This window comes from Histoplasma capsulatum (genome assembly GCF_000150115.1).
Source record: "Histoplasma capsulatum G186AR genomic scaffold supercont2.11, whole genome shotgun sequence".
In the NCBI taxonomy this organism is placed as follows: Eukaryota; Fungi; Ascomycota; class Eurotiomycetes; order Onygenales; family Ajellomycetaceae; genus Histoplasma; species Histoplasma capsulatum.
In genome coordinates, this window is record NW_025544811.1 from 1004721 (window position 1) to 1022525 (window position 17805).

Here is a 17805-nt window from a genome sequence, read left to right on the forward strand (position 1 = left end):
GGAGCGCCAATGAAAAAAAAAAATAAAAATAAAAAAAAAAAAAACAAAAAATAAAAAATGGGATTATAAACACAACAGAATGAAAAAAAAGTTAGGGAGCTGGGAGGGGCAAAGGAGTGGATATATACCCCCAAATTGTCGCTAGGGCCACCGGTAGACAAAAAGGAGTAAATAAAGGAAAAATAGCACATGAGAAAAACGAAGAGGAAGTGTAAAAGAATATATCTGGTTAAGTTGGGTGTATGGTACAACACAAAAGAAATGGTGATACGTCTGCAGTGATGCAGTAAGGGTTAGTCCGATAGCCTGATATCAGAAGGAGTGGGGTGCTTGGCCATCGGTGGGGAATATAGTTCAGCTACCGCAGATGTTGGGCTTAGCAGGCCACGGCCACCTTCTGTTTCGCCTTCTAGCTCATCGGGCGCAAGAACTCTGCCGCCAATATCAATGTCGCTGACACGGACATGATAGTCCAGCGCCTTTTTGCCTTCTTGGATTAGACTTTCAGTCCACCCCAGGCAGCGCCTGATACTTTGATTCATCTGCTGGCTGTCGATAAGAAGTTGTCGATATTTTGTCAGGTCAAGTAAAAAACGTTTCTCATCTCCAATTCGATGTTTTAAGTCGTGTTCGGTTGTGTCATTTATGTTTGCAGTCCAGGTATGGGAATGTGTTGATTCTTCGTCGCTGGAGCTTAAAAGATCCTCATCTGAGTTCTCCATCAGTGATAAATCACTGCGACCGTCGTCTGTTGCATTAATATTAGAGCGCGGTCGTCCAAGGGTAGACGGAATAGACTCCGTCATGGAAAGGCAGCCAGATCGGGTCAGCCGCCTGTAGCGGCGTAGCTCTGCACTCTGCTTCCTCATTTCCCGTTCAAGAGTACGGTTGATTGCCAACAAGGATGAATTACTGATCTCAAGATCAAGGACCTTGCGCTCTCGGCGGGCATTTGATGCCAGTTCATTCATTTTATCTATATCAGCATTGTGAGGCAGGTCCTCCTTGACTGGGCTATGATTGTCGGAGAGGGAAGGACACATGGTATCCACAGATATTGAAGAGCCAGTGCTGACAATCCTCGAATTGGCGTCATGTTGGTTCACATTTTGCGAAGGCTGGTGGTTAGTCGATGCGAGATGCGGGATTCCGCCAAAATGTGCCACCAAATCCTGTTTATGACGTCTCCCATATTCCGACGTGTCCATACTTGTAGATTTTGTATGGGAAGAACGCCTGATGCTATCTAAGGACATGGCGGGATGTTCATGTTGGGTTAGTGACTGTTGGTCTCGTCGGGCGTCCACGGTCGGACTTGGTGTGGAATGTGAGCTTGCAGGCATTCGGTCATGTCGGATTATTTGGGAATCTCTGGCTAATGTGGGTGGTGTATAGGGCTGTTTCGATTGTGGAGGAAATACGAGGTCCGGCGGTCTGAGCGAGGAAACGCGGGGTGCCTTTTCTGATAGGGTAGCCGGTTTTGGACCTTCCCGATGGGAGTCATCGGAAATGGTCCCGTCGGCATAAAGAAAGGTGGTTGGTGCATTTTGTTTCTGTAGAGATCCTGGTCTGGTGTCAAGATCGCGCGGGGACGGCGGGGATCGAGTATCGTTCACATGGAAAAACATGGAAGAGGTTGCGGAACTACCACATGATGAGGTAGGGCGGGAAGTCGATGCAACGAACTGCGTCTCGTTTGCGACACTCCTTGCTCTCGCTAACCGAGCTATCGATACAGTGGGGTTATTGCGCTTTGGAATTTTGTCGACTGGTGAGACAACTTGCGGGGCGTCGTTGGTAGCTGTACATGGGGGATATTGTAAGGCCGGAGACGTTTCCGTTTCCGCTGCAGAGCTTCCATCTCGTCGGGCTAGTCGGAAAGCCGATTTGGGGGTGGCATTGTCGCTCACAAGAGAGGACGTTAAGTTCAAAGCTGAGGCGCGGGAGATTCCATTTCGCTGTTGCTGGCCAGACTGTGTTTCTACGGTTTTGCGAGTAGTGCGGGTGGGAGTATAGCCCGCAAGTTTAGGAGTCAGAGGGTTCTTTGTGGCTCGAAATGTAGAACTCATTGTGGGGGTGAAGGGTTTGGCCTGCTGGCCGTTGGGGTGTTTATTTGGGGCCATTTTTGGGGGACCAAGTCGAGGGTTCGAAGGGTGCAAAAGTTGGTCGCGCATTATGACATTCTGGGGTTTCGAATATGGAGGCGACCATGGTGGCCGAAGCCAGAATAATTTAAGTCATGTAGATAGGTGCACAAGCCCAGAACCGGCGTCAATTCGTCGCGGGAGGTAGTGATCGTGACGTCGTTTATTATTGTTGCTGTGGAGCGTGGACGTTGACTTGGCTGTCACGAACGGCTCTCGGGCGAGAACAACATTCCCAAAAACGTCTTAGCGTGAAGCGTATCGCGTTGCGATAAGGAAATGATGACTAAGCAGACATACTCGTTTAAAGTAGAAAGATAACTAGTGGTTACTGGACCTAATTAAACCCAGGTCTCACAGCATCTCAACCCACCCCTTGCCCTCAAATGAATTCTAGCCCATGCAAGGACTTGTAATCAAGCTGTGCCAAAAATGTTTCCAATACATCTGTAGTACCATGGCAAACAAGATCTAAAACATCCCAGCATGAAATAGATATACAAACGTGGTCGTTGCATTTATGTAAAGAATGGACGTTTCCTCACACTTTCTTCCCTCGTGTTAGCAGGAAGGTCAGACTTTCGTTTGTTTGTCAGTTGTTGCCCGGACTTCTCTAATGTGCCTCTAACAGTTTCTCTGATAGTTTGTTTGGAAAGGCAGAAATCTAAGTGTTGATTGAAAGACGAGTTATCAGCTTGCTGCGGACTCTTGCAAATTGGACAGTCCCACATTTCTGGGATTCGATCCAACTCATTTATTTGGTTTGGAATAGGACTGTCTGTATCGGTTCCATTTGGACGGTGAGAGGTGTCCCAATCTCTTCTGGTGGCATCTGAATCTCGCAATCTATCGTGTGTATCCTCGATATTGAGTACACCGAACTCCTCTTCTCCAAAGCAGCTCGCATTACCAACAAAGGAATGGGATTGAGGCCGCACGCTACTAGTATAAGTGCCTCCAAAAAAGTTAATATCTGGCTTCCTCATGCTACTCAAGTTTGTGCATCGCAGACCCATTAAACGTATTTTCATATTTGGCATCTCTTTGCGCAGCCTGATCAGCATTGGAAACGCATAATCATAGATGTCGTCTGATAAACAGACAGCCTTCGGTAACACAACTTGGCGAGATAATACTTCAAACGTATGAAGCTTGACTTTGAGCGTCAATGTCCGGCCTCTGAATTGCGTGCGAAGCATATCCTTTTCCAGTTCAAGGGCTGTCAGCTGAAGCATTTCTTGTAAGTCAGCCATGTCGCCTATGTCTCTAAATGTACGTTCCGTCCCGACGCTCTTTCGTTCAGATTCTTCGACTGGTCGTATTTTGGTGCTTCCCAACCCTAAGTAACACTGCATCAGGAATCTGTAACATTTTTCTCCAAATAATGGCAGAATAACTCCGCGGTGTGTGAATATGTCGCTGCAATTCTTGACACCAATGGCCTCAAGTTCCCTTTCAAAAACGCGGCCAACGCCATTGATTTTGCGTACTGGTATTTCGGACATGAATTTCATAATAATTGAGCGATCGTTGGGAACATAGTGTTGCCCATTTGGTTTGTTCCAATTCGAGCAAATCTTGGCTATCCGCGCGTTAGGTGCAATGCCAGCAGAAACTGTCACTCTTGTTTGCTCCATAACTTGACTACGTAGCCTGCAAACAACCACCTCTGGCTCAATCTCATTGGTTGCGCAATAAGCAGTTATGTTCAGATATGCTTCATCGATGCTAGCGCTTTGAAATTGGGGGTCGAAAGATGAGAGAATCGCTCGGATTTCTTCAGCTTTGGCAGCATACTTTTGATAATTTTGCGGAATTAGGATGAGGTCTGGACAGAGCTTTCTTGCGATAAAACCAGCCATACCACTTCGACAGCCAAATTTCCTCGCATGATAGTTACAAGTCGTCAAAACTCCCTTACCAACAGCCATGGGTAATTCGCGTAGTTCAGGTCGGTCAAGTTCCTCAACAGCCGCGAAGAATGCATCGCAGTCGATATGCACAACGGTCTGGGAGAGATCGCGTCCCAATTCAAGCTCAGCAAGGTACTCGTCCGCCCGCCGGGTATATAATAAAAGATCATTTTTTTCTAGCTTTTGCTTTTGAGCAAGAATTCGCTCGATTTTTGTCGTTAATAGTTGGTCGCGAAATTTTTCATGAGTAAAGAACTTGGAGCCCTTTGACGCGTTGTATATGATTTCGGATACCTGTGATACACGAGTGTTTAATATTTCATCCCGTAAAGGAACTGATGCATGGATTTATCACACAGCTAGCCGACCTTTTGTTGATCTACCGTACCCTGCCCAGCCTTGGTCAGTGAGGGCCCAAGAAGATGATATTTGAGTGTTTCGTCTGGTTTCGTAGACCGGTCGTCATCTGCACCATTGTTTTCGGAAGATTCCATTCTCATTCCTTGTCAAACTTAGAAACTGAGAACATGGTTATGCCGTATATCTAAAGTGATCAGAATACTGTGGATACTTCCCAAATCGCTGATATGATTCAGGCTGTATCATGCTCATGATTCGGCCTTGGGGCAGGGTGCAGGATCACGTGTTTTCGTGTTTGTGGGTGTGGGTCACGTGGAGCAGGGCTTGGTCGTAGAGCATTCAAGAATTTAATGTGCGTCAATGGTGCTTTGGGATCGAAGCTGGGTTCTGCCGTCGGAATACCGCTAACGGTCCGAAATGTGGATATTATCGTCCGATGGTGATTTCCTCCGTGGTACGCCCTCTGCTTTTCTATCGCCATCCACACTTGTCTGGGGTTTACTAACTCTCCTGGTGGTAGGCAAACGAGTATGGCTGAAGCCCGGGAAGCAATATCTATTTGGCCGAGTGAAAAAGAACGGAGGTAAGGCATTCTCCCAAGCTCGTGATAAATATGTTCATTTAACCCGCCGTTAACTCCTGCTCACCGTGTTCGACTATTTTATCCAGTGCACCATGCAATCGACAACGTAACTATCTCGCGACAACATTTGGTAATTGAAGTCGGGCGGGTAAAGCCGGGGGATGGAGTATGTTTCCCCCAAATATATACGCATGTCTAATTATGTCTGCAAGTCACTTAATGTCGTGTGCTCTTGTGTGTGCCACTGACACTGTTCGAAGTTACATGTCCACGCAAAATCGCGGCTCAAAGTTACCGACCAGAAGACGAAGTGTGGAACTATAATTGACGGAGAGCCGATCAAGGGCTTGAGCAAGGAGCTCAACAAGGACGAACACGTCATCCAGATTGGCAAATATCCACACCCTCTAAGGTATTTATACTCTGCACTGAAATTAATTCACTATGATGGATGTTGGTTGACCCTTATAGGATCAAGTGGCACCCTGTCGTTCTGAGCTTCTCACTTCCGTCAAAGACGAATGATCCACTCAGCCAAGCTCGCTCTAGCCTTGAAGAACTCGATATCAAAACCGTAGTCCCTTATGTTGTTGGCAAGACAACCCACGTTGTTCAAAACAAACGCAATACTTCAAATGGGCTTCAGGCATTGATTAATGGAAGACACATCGTACACAAATCGTACATTGAGGCCATTGTATACGCGGCGGCACCTGGCGACCTTGAGAGTGAAGAAGCACTTTGTCCTCTGGAGGAGGATTTTGATGCCTTCTGGCCGGACCCAACACAGTACCTACCCCCTCGGGGCAAAGAACCTTCCCGGAGGTCGGACGCAGCCTACCAACCAGATCCTAGCAGAGTTAACGTATTCGAGGGATATACATTTATTTTCTGCGATGGTAGCAGATTTGATGATTTACAGGGCCCGATTACGAACGGTCATGGAAAAGCTTTGCTCTACGAGATTGAACGTGGAAGAACCACTGCGGAGGATATAGTTAATTATATGAAACAAGTTGCGGGTAACAAGGGATTAGGAAATTTCGACGGCAGTGGGGGTGTTATTCTCGTGCAGTTTCGAAAGGCGGACGAGCATTGCGATTGGGATATAGAAATCGAAAATAGGGTCGCTTCACTAACAGGTCAGAAGATTGTTGAAACAAATGAGTTTCTAGATGCCATACTCGGCAATGACGCATCCTCGCTTATCCGGTCCTACCGGATGAATCTATTTGCGAGTGAATCGCAAGTACTCGGCGAACGAGTGCCGATGGAGGATGATGAACCCAGGAGGATGGGGTTACATAACACAAAGGCTGCCAGCCACTCATCGAAACGATCTCGTACGCGGACATACGTTAGCAAGTTCAAGACATTCGACGATGGATTCGACATGGATTCCATTCCGATGTATACTCTGGAGCATGGTAGCGGATCGGAGGAAACCTCTCAAGTGCGTGTGCTCCTAGATAACTATATATTTTCGTGCGCTGACTCCTTCTAGGCTCGGATTCCTGACTCCTTACTGGGCCAATCTCAGACAAGTATACACTTGTCTGAAGGCGAGGAGATTGTCTCAGAACTCTTGCCAGGCGCTGCAGCGATGAAGATACGCCTTGCAGAAGGTCGGAAACGAGCCAAATCTACCCCTCCACCTGAAGCCTCGCAGAAACCAAAGAGGGCAAGGTTGAATGTAATGGAAGCGGCCCGGCAACGTCGCCTGGCTGTTGATGAAGAAGCCATGCAGCAGCGAGAACAAGAGGTTGCACCCTTCTGTGCGATGACGGAAGGAGTTGAGATCGGACAATTGCGGAACCTTGCAATTGTTGAAGAGATGGTGATGCCGGCAATGTCTCACGAACAGGTAGACCCAACCCACAGCGTCAGGTATGATGAGCGCTGGAGTGGACGAAACAACTTTAAAAAGTTTCGGAGGAAGGGACATGGCTGTCCAATTCCGCATTCTGTTCAACCTGTTATCGTTCCGTTGGAAGAAGTTAAGCGGAAGGACTCTGGCCTTGGCGAGACGTGCTGGAGGACAAGGCAGCCGAAGTCCGCATGTCAGACTTCCAATGATCGGACCAAGGAGACTCCAAGTACTTCACACCCCATTGTTCTGCGAAACAGATCCCTCACTCCACCTTCAAGGATTGGTAAGCGATCTCGAGATACGCGAGTTTCAGGGGGGTCTGATAGTGATGATGGGTTGAGATTCCGCTTTAGAATAAGGAAAGGAAAATGAAATCTCGCGCGGCTGGATCTCACACCAAAGTTTTGAATGGCGCTAAAATGTGTAGCTATCCCACCCAAACTTATTTTGTCGGAAACAGGTCATGACCCGTCAACGTTTCGGCGATGATTTCCGCAATAAACGTCCTTCTCTAACGCTTTTGGTTCCACATATGGAGGTAAAAGTAAATATCTATTTGGAATGGAAGCCCCAAAACTTGCGTAAAAGCTGTCCATCATCTATGAAGACAGAGTCGCAATATATGATTTATCTAGCGAAGGGAGAAATGTTGTATTGTACTATTGCAACGCCAACTTGTAACTATCTTATTTTTGGGAGAGGATACTTAAGAGCTAACCATAGCAGTCAACGGAGCCAAAATAGTATGACCACTCATTGAACAAGCTCATGACTGCTGGTCTGTTACTCCAGCCCTTCAACATGTGTGCTAACTGGATTAGAGGTATTGTAGCAAAGCTCTGTTCCGGTTATCATACGGAATGGCATCAGTTTGGGAATCTCAGGCATAGCATACTAATCTCCCCCACAACTTCAAGGCTAGTGATTCCCAATGCTTGCCAGGCTATGGCCCAAAATAGCTGAATTGTTGCTTCATAACCTCTAGATTGTACTCAACGCCATACCCAACCGTTCTGCAACTCAAATGATGCCGGCCCTCATGGTGGATTTCTGGCGTGTGCAAGGTAGTTTGTTCCGCACCTCTGTATGGAGGACATGTTTCAAACGACCATATTCCAATCCGTATATTTCAGAGAGCGTTCTATGACCACTCAGCGTTCCGTCACATCGGCGGTGACAGGGTGGGCACAGCTTATTTGGATCGTCAGGCAGCGAAGATCCTGCGTGCACATGTTCTGATAGTTTCGAGACTACCCACAAACATTTTTCTAGAGCTACATACAAGTTTTCTGAAATTAAACTGAAGTAAAATGTTGTTGGCAATTGATTTACAGAATTTCAAGTTCTATTGAAATTTTTGGGTTTGATCAATTGGTACGTAACCACTAGTTATATTCAGCTCTTTCATATTCATGGGGATATTATGGGCCACCATGTAGAAATGGAATACTGGCTACTCTGTTTCAATCAATATTCTTCCATTCTGGGGGCCATTTCAGCTTGCAGGCCGTTAGTTCTCATTGCAGCGTAGTTTATCATAAACAGACGGACATTACATCGTGTATAGCCATGTGCAAAATATCCGGATATCTTCCCTCAAATCCGCTGTCAACAAGTAATACCATCAATTCGTCAATTTTCACTTCGCTTTCGTCGTTATACTGATTTTCACAGCCTATATTTTGCTTAGAAACCCCTTCGCAAATCCGACAAATCATCATCATCATTGTCCCATCCATCTTTCCTCCTATTAATCACGATCTTTTCCTCTTTCTTATTCTCTGCAACTGCATTCAACAACTCCTTCAACTGTTCTTCTGTAACCTTGGCCTGCAACTGGCCCGTTCGCGCCAGCATGATTAGTCTCTTCTCAATATCTGTCGCTCGCTCTTCCTTCACCAGTCTAATCCGACCTAGACGGTCAGCTGCTTCTGGAAGGAGGATTTGGTTAAGGATGGCTTGACTGGCATCGGCTGCGAAAGAGTTTTGCAATGAGTTTGGTGTTTTTTGTTTAATCTCAGTGTAGCTTTTTAGTGGGAATATGTATTTACCAACGCAGCTGCGCGGGGGAGAGTGGTGAGGACAGACTAGACAAAATTTAGACATTTGGGTTTGTACCTTCTTGTTGTCTATCATTGTTTGATACGTAGAGACACTAGTTAGTAAACGAGAGCTAGACTGAAATGCGAACACATCGGATCTAGACAAAACCCACCGCCTCTGATCGAGGTTCGAGCGGTCACTTGGCCCTGCACCTCGTCCTGCTTGTGCCTGCAGTTGTGCAAGGCGAGCTTTTCGGATCTTCGGATATGTGGATAATCAGAAGGAACCGTTAGAAGGTGGATAACATGTACTAGAGTGCCTGAGAGGTTCGAGCTTTGGAATACTGGTCATGTATATGCGTACCTCTTCAAGCTCAGCGTCTGCCATAGTGCATTAAAAATAAAGCGAGGGGAGTGCAGAATACTGTATCACATACAGGCGTTTACGGATATTGACAAAGCGGCGACAGAAGCCTGTTGACATTAATGCTTGATGTTGAATTGTTGAGCAAAAGATCCAAATGCCGTTAAGCGTGCAAAAACTCGAGGTTAATCCCCAGTCATTCCCAAGTGATATGATCACGTGGGGCAGGTGCCCAGGGGCCTAACACAAAAGAGTTCAATCACTAGCGCCATTGGTGGAAAAAGGGGACGAATCACCCAATCTAATCCCTCCAACAAATGCCAGGCAACGTCCAACAAAGTCCAAGTCGACTCACACAATTTTACTAAATTTCAGATCTTGTCTATCAAGCAAGCAAGTCAATCTGTACCAATATATTTATGGCAAATTTCATCATCTCTATCTTCATTTTCTTCAAGGCCAACAGCATAGTTACTACGCTTCATATCCAAACGGCAGTAGCGTTGTTTGGTTGATATGCGAAAGTCCAAACTGTCAGATTGGAGCAATGTCTCATCTCATCCACATCATCATTGAAGGGGGAGAATAACGTGTTTGTTGAGGGCATTGCTGCTTACTGCTGCTGATTGCTGCATATACTGACAATAGGGAATGTTTACTCCTGCTCCCGCCGCTAATGATTCAAGTTTCCTACTATCTCTATTCAGTTTACTCTCCGATACTACACCGGGTTTTTTCTCCATGGACCTGACAGGCGCTGATGAATGATGCTTACATGGGTGCTTTCTCTTCAGAAAAGGTGTTTGATACATTTTATCACGTTATTTCCACTAGGTGGCGGTCCCAGCATGATATCCCTTATCCCTTATCCCTTCGGTGATCACCGGGAATGTCTTGTGTATTCTTCATGGGTGGTTGATTAGGAAAAAAGACAGAAATCATTATCAGATTCGGTTGTCGCAAGAGCTTCCAACTACCTCGGTTGATGTCTTCCGTGCTTCATGTAATGACATAACCTTTCGACAACTTGCTACCGCCATTATTCGCATTGTTCCTTTTGATTTTGATGTCAAGAAAATGTCCTGTGGCCGTGCTGGAACAGGTAGGGTGGTGGAAACCGGTTTCCGATCGTGTCAGTCGTTTTAACAGTGTATCCATGGTCCTTTGCTAGTACCCTGCACATGCAATGGAATTAATTCGAGACAATCGGTCCAAACGACGACTTCAACAGAAAAAGAGGGCAATTCAGCTTAGATGTGTGAGCATAGAATATGTTGTCCTCTCAGTGCGAAAGATATTTCTATTTAAAACCTGGGCTTGTACCAAGCACCCTTCCATGAACACAAAATTAGAGCGGCTTTTAATGGCATAGATAGTACCTCAGAACGCGCATTGGCTTATCTGTTTTTGATAGCACCACGTATCAATCAATTACCTTTGTCGTCTCCATTGCACACTACTTTTTGAACTCCAGAATATGATTCTCCGCCATGCATCTTCTGGCGTTGTTGAATCAGTACGGATAGGTTGTGTGATGGCTTTAGACACACAATTTCAGTGGAAAGGCTATCGGGGCGATATTCAGCCTCAGAATGTCTTCATGACTAGGATTTATGGAATGATAGTCGAGTCTCAGATTTGGTTTGATGAACATCCAAGTGACTTGATTTATGAATAACGCTTGAGACTTGTTGTCAACTGCACTGTTTGTCCCAATGAGTATCTTATCTAACTGCCTATCTGCCTACCAGTGAAACACACTTTGATTGCTATTGGAATAGAGATCACTATATAGCTCTCTGCCTGCCTGCCCAATATCCGACCAATCCTTATGAAATAGAGAGTACTAGCCAGCTACCTTCCTAGCTGCTTTGTACTCTCCTGTAACAGCGATTTCTAGCTAGAAGAGAGACGCTGGATAGCTAGTTGCCCATCTACGCTATATAAAAATGGAGGTTTGCCAGTTAGCTAACTGACCGCTTGCCCACTCACAGTTACTCCCTCAACTACATAACCTTCAGGCCTTCGTTCCAGTTTTACATTGCAGTGCTCTTATGCACTGCACCCGCTATAATGGGGTCTTATCCCCCATTTAAGACAATGTGAATTAACGCTTCGTTTGTCGCTCGGATTTAAATTAAAGGGGTGTTTTCCCACTCCCATTTTGGGGGTGCTTGGAAGTTGTGGTAGACTGTCCCTATTATTAAACGGAGCGAAGCGAAGTCTCTGAGAATCATACAAAGCTCTGAGGGGGTTAACAAAAGTTGCTTGAAGTTTATTGATCTACACTTTGTAGAGAACATTTTCAGAACTCGAATAATCTTCTACTCTCTTTGTGTTGTGTAGACTTGTGTTCCAACACTAGTTCACAACTGACTTAGATATCCTCTATTCTTACCTCTGAATTGTCTGCCTACCTGCATATCTACCGGCTTGATATCCGATCGATTGTCAATAAAATATAGAATGCTACCTATCTATCTATCAACCTGCCTGCTCAATATCCAATCAATCTGTGTGAGAATAAACATCATCATCAAGCGACCTGGCAATGCTAGCTTACTGGATGGCTAAATGATATCCACTGATGATATCTAGCAATGATACATATCGATCAGATATCACGCAGGTAGATATGCAAATAGACAGATAATTAAGAGGTAAGAATAGAGGATATCTAAGTCGTGAACTAGTGTTGAACTCAAGTCTTCACAGTTAAGAGTGGCCAGTGGGACCATGAATTATACACATTTGGTTTGGTTTGTACGGCGACAGAGAATCAAATTAGTAAAATGCTTAGTGCACTTTACAGAAGAATAGATGATTAAAATTTACACTCTTTAAAGCTAAGAATAAAATCATGTGAAGAAAATAAATGACCAAGGATAGATTCGAATTGAGAAATCAGTCAAGGAATTAAATACTCAAGCAAATGCTTGAACACCAGTAATAGCCCGACCAATAATTAAACCTGCAGAGAATAATGCATTAAGTTATCACTGTCTTAATGACTTTCTTTGACAGAGGGATACAACTACTCATATAGATGTAAAGGTAGAATCATACAGTTGAGGGAGCAAGGAGTGAAATACTTACTGTGAATATCGCTTTGCCCTTCATATGTTTGGGTAACGAAAAGGTTTGCTACATGACGGCCGATATGGTATTCATCACCAACAGCATTACCACCGAAAATCTCCTGGAGGCTGTTGGAATTGAGGTCAGAATCACCATACTTCAAAGAGGGGGAGAATGACAAGAAGAAGAAAAAGAAGAAAAAGAAGCAAGCAAAGAAAAATAGAAGTGGAAAGGTTGAGGATGGACACTTGGGCGGTTGGAAGAACAAAACTCTGGATCATACGTTCTGGCTCCAACTAACGCACGATCACAATTCTGCCTTTTGACTATGGAAATCATCTCAGGTACAGACTTCCCCTCATCGTTAAGCCTGGCAACGTGAATTGCCGCCAAGGTGCCATAAGCAGCATCTGTAGCAGCATCTGCGAGTTTTTTTTGCACGAGTTGATACTTAGCGAGTGGGTTTCCTTTAAACTGTTTCCGCTCAAGGGCGTAGGTGCGCGCCCGATCAATACAGTCCTCCAGTGCACCCATGGACCCAAATGCAATTCCTAGTCTTGCGCTATTCAGACAGGTAAACGGGCCCACAAGCCCTTCAACCTCAGGGAGCATATTCGTTTCAGGTACCGGACATGAATCCATTTGAATCATACCGGTGATTGATGCACGGAGAGCGGTCTTATTTTTGATCACGGGCGTCTCAAATGTGCCTGGTGGACAGCTATCTCGTTCAATAATAAAGCCCTTGATCTTGCCGACGCTCTCAAGTTTAGCCCAGACAAGGAAATAGTCGGAAATTGGAGAGTTAGTGATCCATGTTTTTGAGCCTGAGATTAAATAGTACCCCTTTTTGGTTGGGTGTGGTTTGGCGACTGTCTCCATTGAGCCTGGGTCAGAGCCATGGTTTGGCTCTGTCAATCCGAAGCAGCCTAATTTCTTGCCCTTAGCAAGATCTAGGAGGTATTTGTCTTTCTGCTCTTGAGTGCCAAATTTGTATATTCCCGTCATGATCAGTGAGCTTTGCACAGACATGCCAGATCGGTAGCCTGAGTCTACCCTTTCAACTTCCTTGGTGATGAGACCAGAGGCCACAGTGCTGGCACCAGCACATCCATATCCTTCAATCGTGGCACCAAGAAGCCCTAGCTCACCCATCTCCTGAATAATTTTCTTGTCGTAATATTCATTTCGATACGCCTCTGAACAGAAATATTTAGTTCCAATTCGTTGCGCGCCACCTCGCACAGCTTGATGGATTACAGGCAATTACTGTACCTAGAACTCTGGGGGCTAGTTTCTCCTGGCAATATTTCCTTGCAGTGTCTTGGATAGCTAGTTCGTCCTGGGTATATAAATGCGTCGTGGCTAGTGGGTCTTGCCAATTGAATTTAGCAGCGGAATGAGCGTATCGTGGGACGATGTTGTGCGAAGCAAAGTGGTTTATTGCATGGAGCCTCCTGAATGTGTGTTGAATAGCGGATGGATTCATACTGTCCCCTAGGATCGGGGATAAGGGCTCTAAAGTCGGGTTGTTGGAAATGCCTGCAGAATACAACTCAATAGAAGCGGGGAGGCATATGATAGTCCCTTTGGGAAAACAAATACACTCACCCAAGCTGTCCTTAAAATATCCTTGACAAAAGGTATTTCAGCAAAGGAGTATGTCCAGAGTTGGGGTTCATTGATTCGAGTGCTGTACAATGCGCCCCTGTGAGTCGCAGGGTTTGAATGAGTTAAAGGCAACTGACCCCTTCAGCTGGCCCATGCTGGTGAAGGTCACCTGACCTAGTGTTACAATGTATACATCTCAATCATATTCATTTTAGTCATAATTAAATAAAGCTTGGTGGTTATTAGAAAGCAATGCATTGCTAGATATCATCTTTGATATATATCATCATCGTAATAGAATAGCATTATGATCACTAGATTATTCATAGCAAAAAACCAACATAACCATTTGTTAGATTTGTTGAAGGATTGTACTCATAGTAATATTTTATCCATGAGTGTAGGGGGTAATATACACTGCATCCGCCAGCCACAGCATAGTATGGAAACCACAATATACATATATATTGATGATAGCTAGCGATGATATTTAGTGATGGTATTTACAATGATATCTAGTAATGATAGCTGGCGATGATAGCTAGTGATGCTCTATTTTACAAATGCAATTTCAGATTGCAATAATCTTATCCTTATCCAGAGGTTTCAGAGGATTCCCTTCTATACTTTCTTTAAATATCATTATAAAATTCAGTTACTGTAGACATAAATTCATTGTTCTATTAGTCATTGATTGAATATCAAGCAGATAAATAGATTGATTGATTGATAGATAGATAGGCAGATAATTTAGAGGTAAGAATAAAGGCTATCTGAGTCAATTGTGAACTGATATTTCAAAAGTTAAATCTCCACTGCAGATTTAAAAGTGGGAATTGCCTCAGTGATCAAATGAGTAATGCAGCCATCAGAGAGCACCTTGGTGTGAAAGCTTAAAGTGTGTGGGTTCAAAACTTACAGAGGACAACTGTGATAACATAGCACTGTAACCACTAGGCTATCCATAGCAAAAAGCCAACGTAACCATTTGGTAAATGGCTGTTCTCATAGTGATATATATACCTGTGGGTGTGGTGGTGTGACCCGGCCCACAGTGGGCGTGGCCACCCAACCCACCACCTTTACTCTGCGACCGACAGTCACAGCTTAGTGGAGAACCACATAACATTACATTTAAAGCTAACTTCTCAGCTTTTAAAAATAATGAAATGTGAACTTATCAAGTAGATATCTTTGAATAGATCTATTATCTAATTCAGCTTATTATTTCTAAGTTAAAAACCTATATTGCATATATCAAATCCTTTTACTAATTTTTCTATATTTTTGTTATATTTTGATATTCTTCTGCATGATTGACTCTTGTTTGTATTTAACATCAAGTAAGAACTTATCATAAGCACTGCTTGTATATATGTAGAACAGAAGAAGAAAAAGAAAAAGAAAAAGAAAAAAAATGGGAAATTTCAGTATTTTAATCAATCAAAGATTTGAAAATTTATTTTAAATCAATAAAATTATTAAAATTTAAACCATTATTTTCATCATATTGTTATTCTATCATTTCAGCTATGAAATGAAGCAATTTCAACTGTCTTCAGAGATTTATTTGATTTTATAAACTTCACTTTACTTTATCGAATAAAAAAGAATGAAAATAATATGTAAATTTAAAGATATATATTTATTAAAGTGTTTAAAATAAACTATAATTAATTTAATTAAATATAAATCAGATATTTTCAATTAGATTTTATTTATTATTATTCAATAATTTTTTACTATTTTTATTACAAAAAATTTTAGTTTTATTTATTTTAAATTTTTTATATAATTCTTTGATAATAAAATAGCGCTATAATATTATATTATTTATAGTAGAAAACCAACGTAATTATTTGTTAAATGGTTATGCCATTTCTTTCATTTGACTGTGAGAACATAATTAACGCAATAGAATTAACAGAATACAAAGCTATTAATTCTGATATATCAGCCAATAATTCTTCAGACTAAATTCTATATAATCTGATTTGTTGATACTGCTTCACTATCTTAGTAATCTGCTATTTTTTTATCTTGATTCATTTATATTCATAATCTTTTTATCATTTTGATCACTCTGCTTTAAGAAATATAATTTTTATAGATAATTTTCAATTTCTTAATACTTCAAGATCAAGATAAAATTGTGCAATATATAGCAATATTGCTCTCTACTTGAAGAGAGAATGTTGAAAGAAGTTCTGATTAGAATTAGTTAACTAAATCAAATATATTATATAAATTACACTAAAATATATTAATACAGTTGATCTTTCATATGGTTCAGTAGTTTTCATATATTTAATACACTAATATACACATTAAAAAATATGCTAATTGTGTCCTTGCAGTCAGATAAAGGGATAGTATATTAGTGATAAATACACTCATGATTGTGGCGGTGTGACCCGGTTCATAGTAAGCTTGGCCATTCAATTCATCATCTATATACACTGTGACTGCTGAAAAACCACACTTTCAATTAAAGTTTATCACAGATAATACTTAAAAACAATCTAAGATTAAATAAAGTTAAATTGAATATTATTTTATTAGCCACTTTAATTATAGTTATTTATTTAGTATAAAATTTTTACTTTTTTATATTGAAATATTATGACATAATTTTGATTATTTAATTGCTTTATAATTATATATAATTTATAAATTTCTTTCTCTTTCATTTGGTTTTTCATTTTTATTAATTATTATAGACATTTAATTATATATGTAAATTATAACATTTTATTAAACAACTAATATCAATTATGACTATTCATATTTTATTGCAATTTATTATGAGTATTATATTTAATATAATAACTCAAGAAATATTATCAGCAGTAAGTAAATTATATAATAATAAAATTGTTAACTCATATTACTGTTTTAATTTTTAATAACTAATTTTATTATCAATTTATAATAAAGGCAACTATATCTTCTACTATTGATAAAAAAATATATGATATAAATAATATAATAAAAGATATAAAAGCAGATATTGAAATATATCAAAAAACAAATAATATACAAGATTTAACATTATCTTCAGAAGATGAAGATTTTAATGATTTTATAATAAGTAAATTAAATTGTAAGTTCTAATATCATCAGTTATAAGAAGTAATAAATAATATTCCAATTCAAGAAACTAATATATTTTAAATATAGTATTACAATCAATAAATAAACCAGATATGATTTTAACATCTAGAGCTTGGTATTGTGATCAAATTCCATGTATGAATACACAGGATTGTTCGACACAACCTGGTGTTAGGTTGAACTGTCATGGGTGTAATACATCACGAGGGAATTGGGGATATTGTATGGATTAAAATAAAAGTAAAAAATAATATTAATTATTATAGAGATGAAAAATTGATTTATTTATAGTTTTAAATAAGTGTAGTACTACTTAAATAGATGTTGAAGGTATTGAACTGGGAATTGAGAGTTGTACACTTTTGACAGTGTGATAACAGAAGCAGCTGATTATTATTATTAGTATTCTTCTGATATACTCATATGCAAGCAGTGCTTATGATGAGTTTTTGTGTGATGTTAAATACACGCAAGAGTTGATTATACAGAAGGAATGCTGAGTGTTGAATGATGCCAAGAATATAACAGAAACATAGGAAAATTAGTGAAAGACAGAATTAGATACATGCAATACAGGTTTCCAGCTCAGAAACAAGCTAAATCAGGTAGTAAGTCCGCCCGAAGGTACCTACTTGGCAAGTTTACATCCCATTATTTTAGAAGCTGAGAAGTTGGCTCTGGATGTAATGTTTTCCTCTGTGGGTTTTGAACCCACGCATCTTGAGT

At 41.6% G+C, this 17805-nt stretch overlaps 5 protein-coding genes across 5 annotated transcripts; 1 reads left to right on the top strand and 4 right to left on the bottom strand.

Moving 5' to 3' along the window:
- Positions 1-293: 293 nt before the first annotated feature.
- On the bottom strand, positions 294-2123 carry HCBG_07331 (uncharacterized protein; the record flags this gene model as incomplete). Its single annotated transcript, XM_045434380.1, has 1 exon — positions 294-2123. One exon carries the CDS (start codon positions 2121-2123, stop codon positions 294-296), a length of 1830 nt encoding a protein of 609 aa, XP_045285171.1.
- A 539-nt stretch (positions 2124-2662) lies between these two features.
- Positions 2663-4631, bottom strand: HCBG_07332 (DNA polymerase kappa; the record flags this gene model as incomplete). The annotated part of the gene is made up of 2 exons (XM_045434381.1): positions 2663-4351; positions 4426-4631. The coding sequence occupies 2 exons, from the start codon at positions 4549-4551 to the stop codon at positions 2663-2665; spliced, it is 1815 nt and encodes a 604-aa protein (XP_045285172.1).
- Positions 4632-4834: 203 nt separating this feature from the next.
- Positions 4835-7458, top strand: HCBG_07333 (DNA damage response protein RcaA; the record flags this gene model as incomplete). The annotated part of the gene is made up of 6 exons (XM_045434382.1): positions 4835-4871; positions 4938-5000; positions 5087-5166; positions 5261-5412; positions 5472-6453; positions 6505-7458. 6 exons carry the CDS (start codon positions 4835-4837, stop codon positions 7240-7242), a joined length of 2052 nt encoding a protein of 683 aa, XP_045285173.1.
- Positions 7459-8556: 1098 nt separating this feature from the next.
- Positions 8557-9300, bottom strand: HCBG_07334 (uncharacterized protein; the record flags this gene model as incomplete). The annotated part of the gene is made up of 3 exons (XM_045434383.1): positions 8557-8999; positions 9086-9161; positions 9277-9300. 3 exons carry the CDS (start codon positions 9298-9300, stop codon positions 8557-8559), a joined length of 543 nt encoding a protein of 180 aa, XP_045285174.1.
- Positions 9301-12200: 2900 nt separating this feature from the next.
- HCBG_07335 (glutaryl-CoA dehydrogenase) lies at positions 12201-14119 on the bottom strand (the record flags this gene model as incomplete). The annotated part of the gene is made up of 6 exons (XM_045434384.1): positions 12201-12247; positions 12373-12482; positions 12638-13553; positions 13630-13909; positions 13966-14047; positions 14103-14119. The coding sequence occupies 6 exons, from the start codon at positions 14117-14119 to the stop codon at positions 12201-12203; spliced, it is 1452 nt and encodes a 483-aa protein (XP_045285175.1).
- Positions 14120-17805: the final 3686 nt, after the last annotated feature.